The 20,195-nt window shown below is 43.0% G+C and overlaps 2 protein-coding genes across 3 annotated transcripts; both read right to left on the bottom strand.

The window, feature by feature from the left end:
• Window positions 1-8,507: 8,507 nt before the first annotated feature.
• LOC122452996 (interferon omega-1-like) lies at window positions 8,508-19,702 on the bottom strand. Of its 2 annotated transcripts, XM_043486803.1 has the most exons (2): window positions 19,228-19,702; window positions 8,508-8,631 (listed from the first exon to the last, which is right to left on the bottom strand). In XM_043486803.1, exons 1-2 carry the CDS (start codon window positions 19,684-19,686, stop codon window positions 8,581-8,583), a joined length of 510 nt encoding a protein of 169 aa, XP_043342738.1. In that variant the 5' UTR covers window positions 19,687-19,702; the 3' UTR covers window positions 8,508-8,580. The 2 variants fall into 2 exon arrangements, with proteins under 2 accessions (XP_043342738.1, XP_043342737.1); XM_043486802.1 differs by lacking the exon at window positions 8,508-8,631 and having other exon boundaries at window positions 19,099-19,702.
• On the bottom strand, window positions 8,625-10,086 carry LOC122452988 (interferon omega-1-like). Its single transcript, XM_043486795.1, has one exon. It carries the CDS (start codon window positions 10,001-10,003, stop codon window positions 9,341-9,343), a length of 663 nt encoding a protein of 220 aa, XP_043342730.1. The 5' UTR covers window positions 10,004-10,086; the 3' UTR covers window positions 8,625-9,340.
• Window positions 19,703-20,195: the final 493 nt, after the last annotated feature.

Here is a 20,195-nt window from a genome sequence, read left to right as displayed (position 1 = left end):
CACCCAGAGCTCCATTAGGACAAACAATGCAAAAATTAAAAAATGATCTTGTGCACTGAACTTGTCGTCTCCTCTCTTAATCATCCAATTATTTCCCAACTTTCTTGCAACAAGATTCCCATGAGGATAAGTCCAGGCCGTGGAATGTGAGAAGTGCTATTACCCTATCTAGTCCTGGTCCTTGGAAGCATTCCATGTGATCCACCAGACTTTTCTCTTTACCTTCAAGGAGAATAGACTCAAGTGCTACAGAGAAATTCAGAGTCACATGTTGATGATAGAAAAAATGCAAAAGAAGGGGACCCATGTCCTCAATTCACTGTTTGGACGAGAGCAAGCTAGAAGATTCACCTGATCAAGAAGGCCTGCATTGTGCTCCTCAAAAAGGAAAGAAACGTGTCCATTAGAATCATATTCCTGACACTTTGCTTTTACCTGTTACAGAGGCTAAGCATTAGGTTAACTGACAAATACCTTTAACAGCATACTGTCTTAAAAACTTTTCCATACAAAAATAAATTTCATATGTTGAAAATAGCAAATACCTTCAAACACATAAAAAAATCTTTTCCATTATGTTATAAAATTGTTTATTAAATAAAAGAGATTGTGTTATTCTGTCTAAATATTTTTGTAAAATTGTGATTTTCATTTCAGACATTTTTTAGCTTGTAAGCAAACAGATGATCCTTTGGAGGCTTAAGCAAACAACAGTCTGATTGAGTACAGAGAACTGTGGTGTTGGAGAAGACTCTTGAGAATCCCTTGGACTGCAAGAAGATCCAACCAGTTCATCCTAAAGGAGATCGGTCCTGAGTGTTCATTTGGAAGGACTGATGCTGAAGCTGAAACTCCAATACTTTGGCCACCTGATGTGAAAAGCTGACTCATCTAAAAAGACCCTGGTGCTGGGAATGATTGAGGGCAAGAGAAGAAGGGGACAACAGAGGATGAGATGGTTGGATGCCATCACCGACTCAATGAACATGAGTTTGTGTAGGCTCCAGGAGTTGGTGATGGACAGGGAGGCCTGGCGTGCTGCAGTTCATGGGGTCGCAAAGAGTTGAACAAGACTGAACTGAACTGAGCTGAACTTAACTGAAAAGTTTCCGTGATTCACTGGAAGGCCAACAGGGGACGCGCGGACACCACTAATCAATGGAGAAAGGTTTCTTCGCCCGGTCCTGGGAGAGCGCCTCTCTAGGAGGCCGCAAGAGGGCGGAGGATGTCTCCTTATCAGTTTTATTGGCGAGATTGCGAGTTCTGAGACCGTTTCAGCGGGTTTGGCCAGAGAGAAAAGGCGTCGCTGCTCAGAGACCAAGTTGGTGCTCCTTTGATAGTGCACTAAGAAATCTTCAATCCGAGCTCCCGCCAGAGACATTTTGTGTGAAGGCAAGCCCGGGACGTTGCATTTCTGGGCGTCCAATGAATGTTGTGCTTTCTTTTCGCACAGAAACTTGAGCGAAGCCATTTTTACAAAGAAAATGCGTGTACGGAGGCGTTTGAAGCGGAGAATCAGAGCGAGTTGGGGCCGATTTTACAGATTCTGGCTCCTTTCTGGCGCGATGAAGGGACCGCTCACGGAAAGGGGAACTTGGCGGCGGCGACGGGACGACGGGACGGCGTTGGGGACGCCCTGGGGGTGATCGGGGCGCGGTCCCCACCCGAGGACGGGGGAGCTGTGCGCCCCAGGAGATGCTCTGGGACTTTCAGGGTGTCGTTCAATGAATTGGCCTTGAAGTGGGGGAGTAAGTATTGAACAACTGAAAAGGAGGAATATTCAAAAAGTAACAGGAATGTATGCCTTTAAATTTATATTTAATTATATTTGTCTCATTAAATATTTAAAAACTTTTACTTTTGCAATATTTTTATGAAAACATCTTAAATATTAGATATATGATGTTAAAATGTATGCGTATTAAACCATTCATATTTATGAAAATATTTTAAATAGTAGATATATGATATTAAGGTATGCATATTAAAATATGTATTAATATTTATTAGTATTTTATTCTATTTAAGCTATGGTTTATTTATACTGAAACAAGAATTTAACATGATTTTACTTTCCTGGCTTTAATGGAAGCAAACTCAATATATTCAAGATCACTTCTATATTTGTTTGACAATTCTTGTCACTCTGTGGCAGTCTTAAATAATTTTTATTTAACCTGAGTTTCTGAAACACCACTGCCAGCACCCCACCTTGAGTGTAGTGTAGAAAAAAGAATTAGTGCAGATGTCCCTGGTCGAATGAGTAAGACTGAGCTTTCAAGGCAAGAGGTGCGAATGTGATGTCTGGTCTGGGAACTAAGATCCCACATGCAGTGCGGTGCAGTAAAAAGAAAGGAAAGAAGGATGGAAGAGAGAGGGAGAGAGGAACCAAAGGAAGAAGAGGCAGTGTCCTGTACAAAGCGTTGAGGTCATTTACCAGGTCTGATCTTTTCATTTTCTTTGGGAAGAATTTTGTAAGTGAAATGAAAATTGCCCAGATTTCATTGGCAATGTGAAGCCTTTCTTTCTGAGACACACATGGTCGTGCAAATGAAAGGGCATTTCTTGTCTTTCTTGAAAATTTTAATGTTTTGTTCAACATGTATATTTTGGCACTTTTGTTTTTTAATATTGAGTTACAATATTATTTATCTTGATGTCTTACACTTGGTGCCTTTTTACATATCACATTTAAGAGAAGTCCTTTCTTACTTTATCCCAATACTAACCCAAGAAATAGCTTTTTTTTTTTTTTTCTTTTAAGAAATAGCTTTAGAAGTACTGTTGCCATCTTCCCTGGATGAAAGTATAGGTATGTCCCATTTCTTGTCATTCTCTCCCATCTCATTGTATAACAGATTTCCTGGTCTCTTTAACCATTAAAAAAAATCTTTGTCTTAAAATGATATCAGCAAAGGTGGTCTGAGACTAACTGAGCATGATGTGAGGGACTGTTTACCTCATTTATACTCTTCACAGAGCAGCCATTATTTTGTCAGACAATTTTTCAAGATGCTGGTTCTCTGCAAAAGGATTCAAGTGCTGTAAGATTTCTTTCCATAATGTTCTAGGACTGCTGTAAGCCTGGGATCTTGGGATCTACTCCTTCAGAGAATTTTGGGCAGCCCCCTATCCTAGACTTTGCTTTTGTGGGGCCTCAAAACACAGCATTTTAGCCATTTTTCCTTCTCTCCACATCTTTTTTTAAAAAATATGTCATTTTTTTCTATTTAGAAAAAAGATTACCTTTAGACTGCCTTCATCTGATGTCCTCTTCAGCCACCCCTTAGCTTTTGGTAACTACAAATCTGGTTTCTTTTTCTCTCAGTGTGATTTTGAAGTATAACATAATCTGTGTCTTTAAAAGTAGCATCAGAGGTGGTCTAACTGAAACTAATTGAGGTTGAGGAAAGGGACTGCTTATCTCATTTATTAACAGAGCTGTTGCTGCTGCTAAGTCGCTTCAGCCGTGTCCGACTCTGTGCGACCCCACAGATGGCAGCCCACCAGGCTCCTCCATCCATGGGGTTTTCCAGGCAAGAGTACTGAAGTGGGGTGCCATCGCCTTTTCTGTATTAACAGAGCTGTTGTGTTTCATTAGACAACTTTCCTAGAATCTGTTTGTCTGCAAAGAACTTCAAGTGCTGTGGGATTTCTCTCCATAATGTACCAGGCACTGATCAAAAGGGAGGAAACTTGGGCTTCTGGGCTCCTTCCGAGTCCTGCAGGCAGTCCCTCTCCTAGAATGAACTCTTGGGGCCTCAATATGCAGACCTTTGACAGAGTTAAGGGGCTTGCAGGCAGAGCTTCTCTTGGTTGGACTGAGGGTGGAGGAAACAGGTGACTCGGTTCTATTGGTATGAAAGACTGCTGTCATTCACTAAGTTCCACATGCTCAGCCGGTAATTTGCAAAACTTTACATTATTTGAACTATACGATGTCCTTTGTGATGGTACTAAAGTTGTCTTCATCTTTTAGAAGAGGAAGTGAAAGTGGTGTTGGCTACACTCAGGAGCCCCAGATTGTGTGAGAGTAGACCTTCTGGCTGCTCCCAGTCCCTCCTCTTCATCAGCTCTGAGAACCGGCCCTCAGCTGCTCTGAGCTCCTGCTGCCTCCTTCCTCCTCATCCTCCCTCCAGTGTCCTCTCCCCTGCTCCCAGGAGGGCAGACACCATCCCCACATGACTCTCCTGGAATCCACATCGCCAAGCACACTGTTACATGTCTGTGCGGTCAGCACACTTTGGTTCAGAATGAAAAGAACTGTATGAATTAATCCATGTTCAGTATTATGCCACTATTATCTGTAGACCATCAGAAAATGAGACCTATGTTCCTGTAAATAATTGTGGAAGAATTAAAACCTTATGTATTAGACCTTAAAAAGAAAATGCAGAGAGTTGTGGCTAGATTTATCTTGGTTCAATTTAAAAACTGTCAAGACTATGGAGTCACACCTCTAAGTTCTCTTTTAGACTAAAGAAGAGAGTTAGACTGAACTTCGGATTTTTCTTTCAAGCTGAGTTGACTCATATAGATGAATATCTCCTTTTGAACTGAGACTTTTCCATGAGTATATTTCGTTTCCGATGTAATAACACAAAAGAAGCATCAAAGCTGTGACATTCTCTGATGCCGAGAATAGAAGGGAAGTTTTTCAGTGGAGACAAAATTGAGAAAAGTGCAGAAAGTGACAATTCTGACCTATTTAAAGATCTTATTTGCAGGAAGGTGCTGGGAACAGCTGGATAAAGGCTGACACAGCCCAACGTCTGCAGCATCACCAAGTTCACCAGATTCCAACCCCTTCCCTGATGACATGGAGGGTGATGTTTCTCCAGCCCTGGAGAATGATGATCATAATCATTGCCATCCTCTGAGAGACAAGGAATCCCCCAAATTCAGCACTTCTGTGAAACTGAGTCCCAGGGCTACAGCTCAACAAGGTGCTCACAGTTGCCTTCCCTGCGCCCCAGCTGCCGGGAGGGCACCGCAGAACCCCCTGTGACAGAGCCACTGGCCCTGCCGCCCAGCGGGAACCGACTCCCGTTCCACTGCCTCGAACTCAGGCACCCAGTCCACCGGGGAGAACCCGGGAGTCCCCGTAGGCAGGAGCCCCAGGCCGGGCCAGGTGAGGTGCCTCCAGGGCCCAGGGAGCTTGTGGGGCCTCTGGAGCAGAGAGAAAACTTCCTTTCCTGGCCGACTGCCCAGGGGAGCTTTTCTGCCGCTTCGCTCAGAGCCTTTGATTTCTGCACCTGCCCTTGTATCCACCCTCCGCTTCCTGGGAGGAGATTTTAGGCAGAGCGGTTTATACTGGTGCCGTTTATGCTATCGTTGATGGCTGGAAATCAGAACATGTTGTGGTGTGTTTTCAGATTCAGGACTGTTTCTGGGGGAAAAGTCAAATTCTGGGGAAAGGGGGAAAGCATCTACAATCTGGACAGGTATCTGCTAGATATTGGGACCCTCCAGTGGGAGGGCTTGAGGGAAAGACTGAGACTTACAGGAGCCCCAGGGTAAAGGGAAATGGTTTCATTTAATATAAATGGTTAATTTCTCCTGCAGTATTCAAATAGTTGAAAAATATTTTAAAATATGTGAGTAAGTCTTAAACTCACACCAAGTTTAAATAGTTTCCTTATGCCAAAACAAGAGTTTAAGTTCCTGGCTTCAGTGAAATCAAAATCATCTGTAATGTTTTCAAAATTACTTCTTTGTTAATCTCAGTTCAATTTAGTGAAAGCCATTTTGACAAACTGATGACCCAGTAACTGCCTTAGATAATGAATCTCAATTTTCAAAATCTTTTTATCTTCTCATTTCTTTTAACCAAGGACCTTATGTTAAGCTTTCAAATTTATACATAGTTTTTCATTGGAAAATTTTAGTAGTATTTCTAAAATGTCATTTCATTTAGATAAGTTGCTTTAAAATTAATAATCAAGATGTTTTTGATTGGAACATAATATAGGTTTACACTTACTGTACCATTTGCTACTTGGTAAGTATCTTATATGCTAAGTGCACTGATGGCATGTTGATGTCACGCCCACTAAATAGCTCAGTGTGCTATGACATCATTTCATTTGCTAGTAAAATTTAAAAATTTGTAGATAGGCTTTGTACAATACTAGAAAAGATTAACCTATTCTAATTTGCAGAGGTAGAATTTTTGCATTAAAAATTCGAGTTGAACAAGACATAGATGTGGCATAATCATCTTTAGAGCAGGCATGAAATAATGGCAAAAGCTTTGTATACATCTGGAACAGTAAGCACTCTCACAGCTGTTTGATGTGTCCCTGATGCTATGTATAATCTACTAATTTATGATAATTTTGTAAGCTGTTAAATTAACATCATATAGAGGACATCACATGAGATGGTATGGTGAGTGGAGCACAGTATCCCCATTACCCCCATTCAGTTTTAATTGGAGAAAAATTGCTTTACACTGTTGTCCTGGTTTCTGCTCTACAACAGCGTAAACCAGCTCTAACTGCACATCTACCCACTCCCATATCCCTATTTGAAAGCTGAGAAACTGTAGTATAGGACAGGAAAACCAACTGGACTGAATGATGCAGGAAGCTGAAGGAAGAATAAAGAGATGCTCAAATAACAAATACACTGAGAAGACAGGAGTAACACACAAAAGACAAAAAAACAGCAAGATTGTCATTTTCAAAGAGTTTAACTGGTAAAACTATTTTAAACTTATCATCATAATTATTAGTATCATTACTACATTTACACTTTTATTGACACCCCCAGGACCAGCAGTATCCTACCATTGTGCAGGATGCTGGGTGGGAATAAGAAATGGAGACTCGCTCCTGCTCCGGGGAGTCAGTTCCTCCCCATTTAAGGGACTCTCAGCTATAAGGTCCTGATGGAGGATGTGTGTGGGGAAAGGGTGTTTAAAGCTAAAAAGAAAGACCTTGATCTTGAAAAGTACAGACTATGAGAAATTCTTAAAATAATAAACATTGAAATATGGTGAATGAAATGTATAAATTGGTGGGATCTTTTTTGATCAATTTTTATAAATGAACTCTGGCTTGTTACTACAGGAACTTCGATATGCCTCAGTAATGATATTTTCTTTGCAGCACGTTGACATATTGATTTTTAACATCTTTCTTAGAAAATCATACTATTTGAAGACAGACAACATACCTGTTTTCAGTAATTAACCCCCTGTTCAAATCTCTTAGGTCTATGGTGCTGAATTAAAGACATGGTGGGTGTGCATGAGATGCTTCAACATATTTCAAATGATCAAATATCAAAGTTTTGCCTTAGTTTCTGGTTTAAGATGGCAGAGTAGAAGGACATGCACTCATCTCCTCCTGTGAGAACACCAAAATCACAACTAGCTATTGAAAACCATCCACAGGAGGACTCTGGAGCCCACCCAAAAAAGATTCCCCACGTCCAAAGTTCTCTTTTCAACAAGATGGTTGGAGGCGCTCAAATACAAAATAAATCCCATACACGCCAGGTGGGAAACCAGCAATCCTGGAAGCTGCCCCTCGACGTGAGTCCCCTTAGAGGTTGCAGAAAAGCAAACACTTCATTCATTAATAATGGTTCTTACTTTTTTAGTATAAGAAGGGCAAAAATTGGCTTCTGAACTCTGTTGGGTTTTGGTCTTACAGTAGCAATACAGAGGCTCCAGGAGGTGACATTACCAGCAAGTATGGACAAGGGACTTTATGGAAAAGAGAACTAGGATCCAAACCGGGACAGCCCAGAACTGGAGAGCAGAACCATGCACTTCACAGCGCCTGCTCTTTGCTTCCTGCCTCTCTGCATGTGTTTGATTATTTGCACTGATATGAGATCTCTATTCTTTCCCTATTATTTGTGTTTGTATTAGATCAAAGCATTTTCTACTAATCCTTCTTTCTCAAAGAGTTTCTTAAGAACTCATAGGAATGCTTTTAGAAGTATGAAACCCAGAAATTGGAATGCTCTTCAGCATACAGCAAAGGAAAGTTCTCACACTGAAAGCACTTTGGAACTAGCACCCAAGGTGAAAAGAAAATACCTTTGCCAGGGGCCTAGCACCTTTCCCGTGTTGCCTTCCGGTCACTGTCTCAGGCCAGCTCTCCTGTCTCCTCCCTGAGGGCAGGCACTCTGTGATTCTCACAGTCCTGAGGATTTCTGCCAGGAGCACTTGATGCCTCTTGTGTGATATGCACTCATTGAATCCAAACAGTAATTCTGTGAAACTACTCTTATTGTCCCCATATTAAAGATGAAGAAACTGATCTACAGTGTTATCTATAGTGTTATCACTGATCTATAATGATATTTTTCAGGGTCACACTGCTGGTAATTAGCAGATCTGGGATTCAGAGGTTTTGAAATTTCTAGAACTCTCCTTAGACTTGGGCTCTCTTCCTGTGGCTTCCACTCTGACTACACCGTGCAGCTAGAAGAAATCAGCACAGAACCGAGCTCCTGAGATGGAGGCAGTGAAGGCGCTGTGTGAGGGGGGTGAACTGCTCAGTCCTGAGGAGGCAGGGCTGAGGAGAAGGTGGGAGACACAGTAATAGGAGTCAGGAGCGGCCATCAACACCGCATGTCGTCAGCTTTCCAGCAGGAGGTGACTGCTTCCCTCAGATATGTATATCAACCATTCTTTAATGAGTAGGTATACAATAGTTACGCCCATGGCATCAAAACTAACCATTTTCTAGAATTTCAAAATCTCCTTTATATCTTTTTTCTTTTTAGCACCCTCAACAGCTGATAGGATCTTAGTTCCTCAACCAAAGCTCCCTAGAGGGAAAACTCAGAGTCCTAACAACTGCACCCATAGAAAATTCCCAGAATTCCATCTTTTGACAAACATTTCCTAGAAAGTCATAGAACTGTTCCACACTATAAAATGAACAAATACTATTTTGCCATAGGTATATATAGACAAAATAAGCATTTAGGTGTTCAAAAAAAAAAAAACCTCAGGAAGTTTACCTTGATAAGTATTGAATAAATAAAACAAATTACAATATTAATGAAATAGAATATATTTTCTAAATTTTAATACAATGCAAACATATACATCTTTTAGATGAAAATATAAATATGAGATAAAACATTAACTAAATAAATAATAAATAAATAAATAAATAACACCGAGGCAGTCATCGCTTATGGACTGATACCCCTGCAGCTGAATAATTTCTATCTACTATCTTCTTACTACTGACAATGTATTGGTTGAACTAATCCAATAAATTTTGTGGCTGAAACAGAAATCAGAGTCTTCTGAAATGACCACAGGTAACTGTACAAGGGTGATGTGGCATCTTAGTCAGTGAGAGTCCTGTCAAGGTGAGATCAGGTCTCCATCCATCATTCTTAAACTTTCTTGTAAGCTGGTTGATGAAGACAAGGATCTCATGATTTCCAGTCTGACGATTTCCCAGGCACAGTCGCTGTATTCCTTCTCTTGCAGGTAGACATGGATGCCCTGGAAGTACCTCTTCACGGCCATCGTGGGGCCCATCCTTCCCAGGGCAGAGTCTTCCTCTCCCATCGCCTGCCCCAGGCAGGCATCCAGGTCATCCAGCTGCTGATGGAGTCCAGTGCGGAGCTGCTCCAGGAGGGTGGTGTCCCAGGCAGCAGAGGAGCGCTCTGTGTGGAAGAGGTTGAAGCTCTGCTGGAGCATCTCATGGAGCACAGAGATGGCCTGGGTCTCCTGCCGCTGGCCACCCTCCACCATCTCCTGGGGGAAAGCGAAGTCTTTTCTGTCCTGCAGACAGAAGCGAGGGGAGAGTCTCCTCATTTGGCCCAGTAGCCTGAGGTTCTTCCTGCCAACCAGCACGTGGTTCTGAGACAGGTCACAGCCCAGGGATCCTCCCGGGCCGTAGCTGACCAGCACCAGGGCCATCAGTAGAGAGAGCACGAAGGCCATGGGGAAGATGAGGCTGCTGCTGGGCTGGTGGAGACGGCGTCTGCTGGAACCTTGAGGTAGGTTCTCTGATGCCATGCTTTCTAAGCAAGGCCATTAAATAGGGAACAGGGTAGTTTTCATTTTCTAATCATTTCTATACACTTTTACTTCCTATTTTGGTTTTCTGTTATGTATTCTGAATATGGTCAAAGAACTTGTCTTCAATCTAAACTATTAATTTTACCTTTTTCCAGTAACTTCTGATGTGCTTATCCAAATGGATATTCATCATCTAATGAGAAAGGTCTTCGTTTTAAGTTAGAATTGAACTACATTTGTAATGACACACATTATTGCCTCCTTTCTCTCATGCATAAATGTTCCTGTCCTCTTTTCCAAGAACACATTTGTAGCCCTCATCTTAGGCTCCATTTTCCCCTCTCACTTTACCTAGGAAGCTAGACTCCCTCAGCTATGGTTTCCATATTTATTTAGGGTTTTACCAGATCACTGTGGCAGTTGAGCTCTTTGAAACAAAAGGTCGGTTTTCTTTAGTGTTTGATTTAGAGAAGAAGCTGATTATTGTGAGTCCATGAGCTTCTCCCACATTTCTCTTCCTTCTAGAACACATTCCTGCAGGTCCATGTGGTTGTGTTTAGGGAACCAAGAGGGCAGGACTATGACAGACATCACCCTTTCTTTCCACCATTTTCTTACTGGAGACCTCTTGTCCTCCACAGACTGGGCCAAAACACCCACCAGAATCCCGGTTCTTCTCAGGGAACATGGGTGAGGAGACTCTCATTCCAGGATAATTGTATTTCCCCAGCAGCACCTCACTCACAATGGAGAGATCACATGGAGCCACAGCCTGTCCTCTGGAGTGAGTGAGTCCCTTCCTCACCTGCTGGACTCCCTCCCTGAGGACAGGCTCACCACATCCTGTGGATTTGAAAATCTCCTTTCTGTGGAGGGATTGTATATTTGTTGGGGAAATAAATTCTCTTCCTAAACCCCATCCTCTCCCCTGGAGTGTTTCTGTGAAGGACCCTAGGTCTTGGTGGTGACCTCCTCTTCTCCTGACCAATTTCCTCAGGTGTCCAAAGTGTTAGCAGTGCTCAGATGCTGAGAGCAAAAGTGTGTTTGTGTAAGTTGGTAGAGGAATTTCCAGCAGCAATCATTTTGCTTTTAGTAGATAAATAATATCTACTTTGCCAAGTATAGTTTTTATTATTCAATTCTTTTACTTAAACTCTTCAACACTTGTTCTGCTCAGAGTTTCTGAGCTGGAGGAAGGAGATTCAGTGCTGGTGTTGTTTCTTGTTGGAAGCTTATGTCATAGAATCTAGTGAGTTACAGTCGTTTATTCAGGCAGTTGACTCCACCGGGCAACTCTGTTTCTCTCTTTCTCTCTCCTCTGAGAATGCAGGGCATTGAGACCCAGTCTATTAGATCAGGAGAAATAGCCTTTTTTCCTTTAGTGTAATTTTTCATTTAAACTTTTTATATTCACTTAGTGACGTATTGGACAAGATTTGTTTCACTGCTCCTTCTCTGGTTGTAATTCATGATGAGGTGAGAACAGTAAAGGGAAGTAAAGAAAACCCGAGGGGCTGCATCACTTTCAAGAGGTTAGGTTTTTTTTGTTTCTCTTTGAAATTTTGCTAGAAAGTAAAATTCCACAATTGTTTTGTGGGCAACAAGAAAACAAGGGAAACTCTCACTGTCATGAATATGAAATAAGGGAAGTGGTTTTCCCCTGACACAGTGATGTATTCTGGGTTAACAAACTTCAGGGCAGCATAGCTGGGGCCTAGGCTGTGGCAGAAGGGAAGGATCAGGCCAATATGAACAACAGAAAGGCTGGGACATGGCTGCTTCTGATAAAAGCTCAAGGAAGGCCAAGTCCTGAGTCTGTGGACTGCCATCAGCTTTGTAAGACCAGTCACCTGATTTTTCTTTCCTTTAATCCATATGTGGTCAGTATAAGGGGAGAAGGAAGAAGTCACATGCACCAGCTCTTGGGAGACGGTCAATCAGAAGCCCCGTTGCTCGAACACTAACCCTCTCTCACAGGGTCAAGGAGACCAGCCTTGCTGTGCATCTGTGACAAATCCACCTGGGCAATGAGAAGTTGCATAGAAAAAAATTAGAATGAAAGGGAATGAAATGATTCCAAGGGATCCTGATCTTAGTCTGGGTAACAATAATTATAATATTAAAAATGAAAACTGAATTTTATTGATTGCTAACCCTAATCTCCCTAATATCCCACCTTGTGATATGATCCCATTGATGGCTTGTTTTTCTTTGGGTTTTTAAGAATTTTAAAATATTTATTTTATGTATTTATTTGGCCGTGCCAGGTCTTAGTTGCAGCATGCTGGATCTTCGATATTCCTTGCCTCCGATGGGATCTTTACTTGTGGCATGGGAAGTTTGTTGTGGCCTGTAGGATCTAGTTCCCTAGCCAGGAACAAAACATCAAAATTCTAGGAGAGTAGACAACTTTCCTAGAATCTCTTCCTCAGCAAAGAACTGTAGGATTTCTCTCCAGTATGTATAAGGCACTGCTCAAACGGGAGGAAACTTGGGCTCCTGGGCTCGTCACAGTCCTGAAGGCATTCCGTCTCCTAGAATGAACTAGGAATTCAACATGCAGACCCTTGACTGTGTTAAGGAACTTGCAGGCAACGCTTCTCTTGGTTGAACTGAGGGTGGAAGAAAGAGGTTACTAATTTGCAAACTGTGTATTATTTGAGGTAAAGGGTGTCCTCTGTGACTGCTACTAAAGTTGTCTTGATGTTTTAGAACACTAAATGAACGTCTGGTGTCGGCTACACTCAGGAGCCTCAGATTGTGTGAGAGAACTTCCTGCTGCTCCCAGGCCCTCCTCTTCATCAGCTCTGAGAACCGGCCCTCAGCTGCTCTGAGCACGTGCTGCCTCCTTCCTCCTCATCCTGCCTCCAGAGTCCTCTCCCCTGATCCCAGGAGGGCAGTCATCATCCCCGCATGACTCTCCTGGAATCCACATCGCCAAGCACATTGTCACACGTGTGTGCAGTCAGCACACTTTGGTGACAGAATGAAGAGAGCTCTGTGAATTAACCCATGTTCACTATTATGCCACTAATATCTGTAGACCACCAGAAAACAGGAGCTATGGTCCTGTAAATAACTGTGCAGATTGAAACCTTATGTATTAGACCCTTAAAAAGGAAATGCAGAGAAATGTGGCAATTGAAAAGTTGGTGGATTTTATCAAAACCACAATGAGGTACCACTTCATGCCAGTCAGAATGGCTGCTATCCAAAAGTCTACAAGAAATAAATGCTGGATAGGGTGTGGAGAAAAGGGAAACCTCTTACACTGTTGGTAGGAATGCAAACTAGTACAGCCACTATGGAGAACAGTGTGGAGATTCCTTAAAAAACTGGAAATAGAACTGCCATATGACCCAGCAATCCCACTGCTGGGCATACACACTGAGGAAACCAGAATTGAAAGAGACACGTGCACCCCAGTGTTCATTGCGGCACTGTTTATAATAGCCAGGACATGGAAGCAACCTAGATGTCCATCAGCAGATGAATGGATAAGAAAGCTGTGGTATGTATACACAGTGGAATATTACTCAGCCATTAAGAAGAATACATTTGAATCAGTTCTAATGAGGTGGATGAAACTGGAGCCTGTTTTACAGAGTGAGGTAAGCCAGAAAGAAAAACACCAATACAGTATACTAACACATATATATGGAATTTAGAAAGATGGCAATGATAACCCTGTATGCAAGACAGCAAGAGAGACACAGATGTATTGAACAGTCTTTTGGACTCTGTGGGAGAGGGCCAGGGTGGGATGACATGGGAGAATGGCATTGAAACATGTAAATTATCATATGTGAGAGGAATCGCCAGTCCAGGTTCAATGCATGAGACAGGGTGAAATCTCTTATTTCCATTAGTTAACTTCTATCTCCAAATTCTAGATAAGCTGAGCGATTTACAAAGCATCCTGATTATTTTGTATAATAAACAAAATTAAATGATCAAGTGGTAGTTATTACTGAGAGTCTAAATGTGATTGACAAAACTAATAATTATAAAACTATCATATTTAACTCCAAGATGACTCATATAGATTGTTAAGTGATCCTCACCATAAAATTGAGATACGTGATGGACAAGGTCCTTGAGAGTTATGACCCCCTGCATGAGATTGGATTACAAACATTTCAGTGAATCCACTGTAGAAAACCCCAAGCTGACGGTACTTGTGGATATAGGTAAAGCACACTTAATGCTACCAAATTACATGAATGAGGGAAACGACGGGAAGAATACAAGACGACGTATGCTAACGGGTGAAATGTGAGGGATGGAGCAGAGCATCCCCATGGCCATCAGCAGGGAAACCAGGAGTCCAGAAAGTCAGCACTTTCCCTGGGCCTCAGGGAAACAGCTCAGGTCCTGCTCTGAGCTAAGTCGCCCTCCAAGCTCCTTTCGCTGCGCCCCAACGGCCGGGAGGGGGCGCCCGATCTCTCACGAACTGACAGACCGGCGCCGCAAACCCAGCTGGACCCGCCTCCAGGTAGAGAGCGGCCAACTCGGGCGGCGGATCCACCGGGAGAACTCGGGGGTCGCCCTCGGCGGGAGCCGCCGGAACCCAGGGAGCGCCTGGGGCCACGCGAGCAGAGAGGAAACTTCTTTTTCGGGCCCGACTGCCCAGGGGAGCTTTGCCGCTGCTTCTGTCAGAGCCTTTGATGTCTGCACCTGCCCTTGTATCCACCCTCCCCTTCCTGGGAGAAGATTTGACCTAGAGCGATTTACACCGGTGACCGTTTATGCTGCGATTGATGGCTGGAAATCAGAGCGTGTTGTGGTATGTTTTCAGATTTAGGACCGTTTCTGAGGGAAAGGACTAATTCAGGGATAATGGGAGAGGCATCTCCAGTCCGGACAGAAATCTACTGGATATTGGGACCCTCCAGTGGGAAGACCTGGGGACAAGATTGAAAATTAAAGGAGCCCCAGGGAAAAGAGAAAATTATTTCATTCAATATTAATATAAATGTGAATATAAAAGGTTAATTTCTGCTGTAATGTTGTTTGAAAACTCTTTTAAAATGTATGTCTTAAAGTCACATCAAGTTGAAATATTTGCCTTATGCCACAACAGTACTTTTAAGTTCCTGGCATTAATGGAAGCAAAATCATCAGTAATGTTTTCAAATTGCTACTTTGTATATATCTCATGTCTCTTCAACTGAGCAAATGCCATATTTGACAAACTTCAGTTCAGTTCAGTTCAGTTGCTCAGTGGTGTCTGACTCTTTGCGACCCCATGGACTGCAGCACACCAGGCCTCCCTGTCTATCACCAGCTCCCCAGAGTTTACGCAAACTCATGCCCATTGAGTCAGTGATGCCATCCAACCATCTCATGCTCTGTCGTATCCTTCTCCTCCTGCCTTTAATCTTTCCCAGCATCGGGGTCTTTTCAAATGAGTCAGTTCTTCGTATCAGGTGGCCAAAGCATTGTGCTTTCAGCTTCAGCATCAGTCCTTCCAGTGAATATTCAGGACTGATTTCCTTTAGGATGGACTGGTTGGATCTCCTTGCAGTCCAAGGGAATCTTGAGAGTCTTCTCCAACAACACAGTTCAAAAGCATCAATTCTTTGGCGCTCAGCTTTCCTTATAGTCCAAGTCTCGCATCCATACATGACCACTGGAAAAATCATAGCCTTGACTAGATGGACCTTCGTTGGCATAGCAATGTCTCTGCTTCTTAATATGCTGTCTAGGTTGGTCATAACTTTTCATCCAAGGAGTAAGCCTCTTTTAATTTCATGGCTGCACTCACCATCTGCAGTGATTTTGGAGCCCACAAAATAAAGTCTGACACTGTTTCCACTGTTTCTCCATCTATTTGCCATGAAGTGATGGGACCGGATGCCATGATCTTTGTTTTCTGAATGTTGAGTTTTAAGGCAACTTTTTCACTCTCCTCTTTCACTTTCATGCAGAGGCTCTTTAGTTCTTCTTCACTTTCTGCCACAAGGGTGGTATCATCTGCATATCCGAGGTTATTGATATACCTCCCAGCAATCTTGATTCCAGCTTGTGCTTCATCCAGCCCAGCATTTCTTAGGATGTACTCTGCATCTAAGTCAAATAAGCAGTGACAATATATAGCCTTGACTTACTCCTTTTCTGTTTGGAACCAGTCTGTTGTTCCAGGTCCAGTTCTAACGGTTGCTTCCTGACCTGCATACAGATTTCTCAGGAGGCAGGTCAGGTGGTCTGGTATTCCCATCTCTTTCAGAATTTTCCACAGTTTATTGTGATCCACACAGTCAAAGGCTTTGGCACAGTCAATAAAGCAGAAATAGATGTTTCTCTGGAACTCTCTTGCTTTTTCGATGATCCAGCAGATGTTGGCAATTTGACAAACTTATGACCCAGTAACTACCTTACATAACCAAGCTCAATTTACAAAATCCTTTTTTCCTCTCATTTCTTTGAACCAACGGTCATCTATGAAACATTCATGTTTTTGTGTAGTCAGTCGTTCATTGGAGAATTTCATCAGCTTTTTCAAAACGTCAGATCATGTGGATAAGTTGCTTAGAAACCTGCAATCTAAATGCTTTTGATTTCAGCATCATGTGTGCTCAGTAGGTACCAACTGAGAAATAGGCAGTTGGGCATATGATTCCAGCATGCATCTTTGGAAGATCTCACCATCAAGACATATTTTTAAAGCCCTGATAATTAGAGTAGGTCATGGCCTACTTGATGAGTTTGAATGGAAAACAGTTCTGAGCCTTGAACACAGGAAAACCACAAGTGGCTTTGTCACAAGTGAAAGTCAGACTGGATACCAGGCAGGTGGCAGGAGGGCAGTGTGAGTGTGGAGCCTGGGATCCAGTGGAGGACCTTGAAATCTGTGTGTCTTCTAGCTGGAGATCACGGAGTTTGCACAGAAATGAATAATGAACTTCTTTACATGAGTAAAGTGACAATGGAAGAGCAATGGGTGCATTGTGTATGGATCAGAAATTCACAGAAGAAACCTGCATTTCCCGTGAATATGACGGGGAAAGGCTGTCACCTATTCTAGCGTACTGGTCTTAAAACTAAAGTCTCAACTCCACAGCTCTTCTCAACTCTACTCTGTGATGCTGGGGCTCCAGTTCCTTCCAGCACATTTCTCCTTTGCCTGCAGATTGTTTTTCTTTCCGGGTTCTCCCGAACCAATTCCAAGAGGTGGACCAGAAGGCTGGAGTATGACTGATGACAACCACCATCAATTAGGAAAAGGAAAATTGATGGTTGCTTCTAGATGCTCTGTGTCACCAGTCAGATTGGCAAAACCTAAAAAGGATGATAAGATCCTGTTTTGGTCAATGTGTGAGCACATAGAAGGACTTAAATGGTCTTGAATATAGATTAATGTAGCCATTATTCTCGTGAACAGTTGGCAACATGCATGTGCAAGGTTTATGTATTTTGACCAACCAAATTGACTTCATGGCCCCTTGTTCAGAGAAAGACTCTCACTTGCATATAAGACACCTGCATACACTTCTAGCAGTCTCTCCTCTAAAGGCATAATTTCTGAGAAGGACTGACTCTAGGAGGTGACACTGCCAGCACTTAGGGACTGAAGTTTTTATGGAACAGTGAGCACAGGAGAGTTCACACACTGAATATACTGTGAAACTAGCACCCAAGTGAAATATTTTTAGCGAAGACCTAGCGTCTTTCTAGTGTTGCCTTTCAGTCACTGCCTCAGGCCAGCTGTCCTGTCTCGTCCCCGTGGGCGGCTACTCTGGGAGTCTCATTGTCCTGATTATTTCTGCCAGGCACACTTTTATCCTTCTTGTAACATGGACTCACTGATCCAAACAGTAGTCCTCTGAAAAACTACTGTTATTTTCCCCATACTTGAGAAGAAGATCAAGACAGCATGCATGCCTGCGTGCATGCTAAGTTGGTTCAGTCGTGACTGGCTCTCGTGACCCATGCACCGTAGCCCACGAGGCTCCTCTGTCCATGGGATTTTCAAGAAAGAATACTGGAGTGGGTTGCCATGTCCTTCTCCTTAGTGTTTGTGATATTTTTCAGGGTCACCCTGCTGTGAAATAGCAGAGCTGCAATTCCAAGGTTTTGAAACTTGGAGAACTCTCCCTTCACTTGTGCTGTCTTCCAGTGATTTCCACTGAGAGAACCTTTGAAGCTAGAAACCATCACAGAACACAGGTCCTGTGTTGGAGGCAGTGAAGATATTGTGTAAGGGAGTGGATGGTTCAGTAAAGCAGGGCTGAGGAGAAGGTGGGAGGAAGAGTAACAGGTGTCAGGATCAGCCCCTCGGCAGCTCATGTTGGCCACTTCCCTGGCGGGGATGAGTCCTCCCCCCACCTACTGACACCAACCGTTCTTTGCTGACTGGGTATAAACTAGTTATACTTGTGACTTCAGGACTAATCATTTACCACAGTTTCAGAGACTCCTTTCTACCTGTTTTTTTGGGGGGGTGGAGGCGGGGCTGCACTCCACAGCTTGCAGAAACTTAGTTCCCTGACCAGGTATTCATGGTACCTGAGCTTCTCACAGTGGAAGCACGGAATCCTAACCACCGGACTGCCAGGGAATTCCAGGAATTCCATCTTTTGAGAATCATTTCCTGAAAAGTGGTAGAACTATTCTGTAGTATAAAAGGACAAATGCTTTTCCACAATAGGTATAGACAAAATAAGTATATAGGTTTTCATCATGAGAAAATAGACAAAATAAGTATGTAGGTTTTCAGAATGAAAAAACAAATTTACTTTCATAAGAATTTAATAAATAAAACAAATTACAATATTAAGGAAATGAACATATTTTCTAAATTTCATTACAATGTAGACAACCATTTTTATATGAAAATGTAAATAGGATCAGATAAAAGAATAAATAAAATAAATACATAAATAAAGACAAATAACATCAGGGCAGTCATCACTTATGGGCTGATTCCCATGCAGCTGAATACTTTTTATATCTCCTTGCTTATTGCTACTAGAAAGTACTATTGATTGAATTCAAGAAACACTGTGGCTAGAGCAGAAATCAGAGTCTTCTGAAATGAACACAGGTGAGTGTGCAAGGCGGATGTGGCATCTTAGTCAGTGAGAGTCATGTCAAGGTGAGTTCTGGTCTCCATCCATCACTCTTAACTTTTCTTGCAAGCTGGTTGATGAAGAGAAGGATCTCATGATTTCCAGCCTGACGATTTCCCAGGCGCAGGCGCTGTATTCCTTCTCTTGCAGGTAGACATGGATGCCCTGGAAGTACCTCTTCACGGCCAGCGTGGGGCCCATCCTTCCCAGGGCAGAGTCTTCCTCTCCCATCACCTGCCCCAGGCAGGCATCCAGGTCGTCCAGCTGCTGATGGAGTCCCGTGCGGAGCTGCTCCAGGAGGGTGGTGTCCCAGGCAGCAGAGGAGTGCTCTGTGTGGAAGAGGTTGAAGCTCTGCTGGAGCATCTCGTGGAGCACAGAGATGGCCTGGGCCTCCTGCAGCTGGCCGCCCTCCACCATCTCCTGGGGGAAAGCGAAGTCCATTCTGTCCTGCAGACAGAAGCGAGGAGAGAGTCTCCTCATTTGGCCCAGGAGCCTGAGGGTCTTCCTGCCAACCAGCACGTGGTTCTGAGACAGGTCACAGCCCAGGGATCCTCCCGGGCCGTAGCTGACCAGCACCAGGGCCATCAGTAGACAGAGCACGAAGGCCATGGGGAAGATGAGGCTGCTGCTGCTGGCCTGACTGCGATGGTGTCTGGTGGAACCTTGAGGTAGGTTCTCTGATGCCATGCTTTCTAAGCAAGGCCCTTAAATAGGGAACATGGTAGTTTTCATTTTCTAATTGTTTCTGTACACTTTTACTTCCTTTTTTGGTTTTCTGTTATGTATTTTCAATACAGTCAAAGACATTTTTTCTATCTAGACTATTAATTTTGTCTTCTCCTAGTAACTTCAGATGTGCCCATCCAAATGGATATTTCTCAACCAAATTAGAAAGGTCTTTGTCTTAAGTGAGAATCGATGTGCATTTGAATTTACACCTGTTATTGCCTTGTCTCTCATGCATAAATGTTGCTCTCCTCTCTTCCATGAACATATTTTTGGCTCGATCTTAGGCTCCATTTTTTCTGTCCTACTTTACATAGGAAGCCAGGCTCTGTCAGCTCTATGGTTTTCGTATTTATAAGGGATTCTACCAGATCGCTCTGGTAGTTAAGCTC

The sequence above is a fragment of the Cervus canadensis genome, chromosome 14 (genome assembly GCF_019320065.1).
Source record: "Cervus canadensis isolate Bull #8, Minnesota chromosome 14, ASM1932006v1, whole genome shotgun sequence".
NCBI classification, from domain to species: domain Eukaryota; kingdom Metazoa; phylum Chordata; class Mammalia; order Artiodactyla; family Cervidae; genus Cervus; species Cervus canadensis.
Note: the sequence above shows the minus strand (reverse complement) of the source record. Positions and strands in the feature narration are given on the sequence as shown.

Bases quoted from the DNA above. Each gene is read 5' to 3' on its own strand.
- LOC122452988 (XM_043486795.1), bottom strand. From the start codon at position 10,003: ATGGCATCAGAGAACCTACCTCAAGGTTCCAGCAGACGCCGTCTCCAC.
- LOC122452996 (XM_043486802.1), bottom strand. From the start codon at position 19,686: ATGGCCTTCGTGCTCTGTCTACTGATGGCCCTGGTGCTGGTCAGCTAC.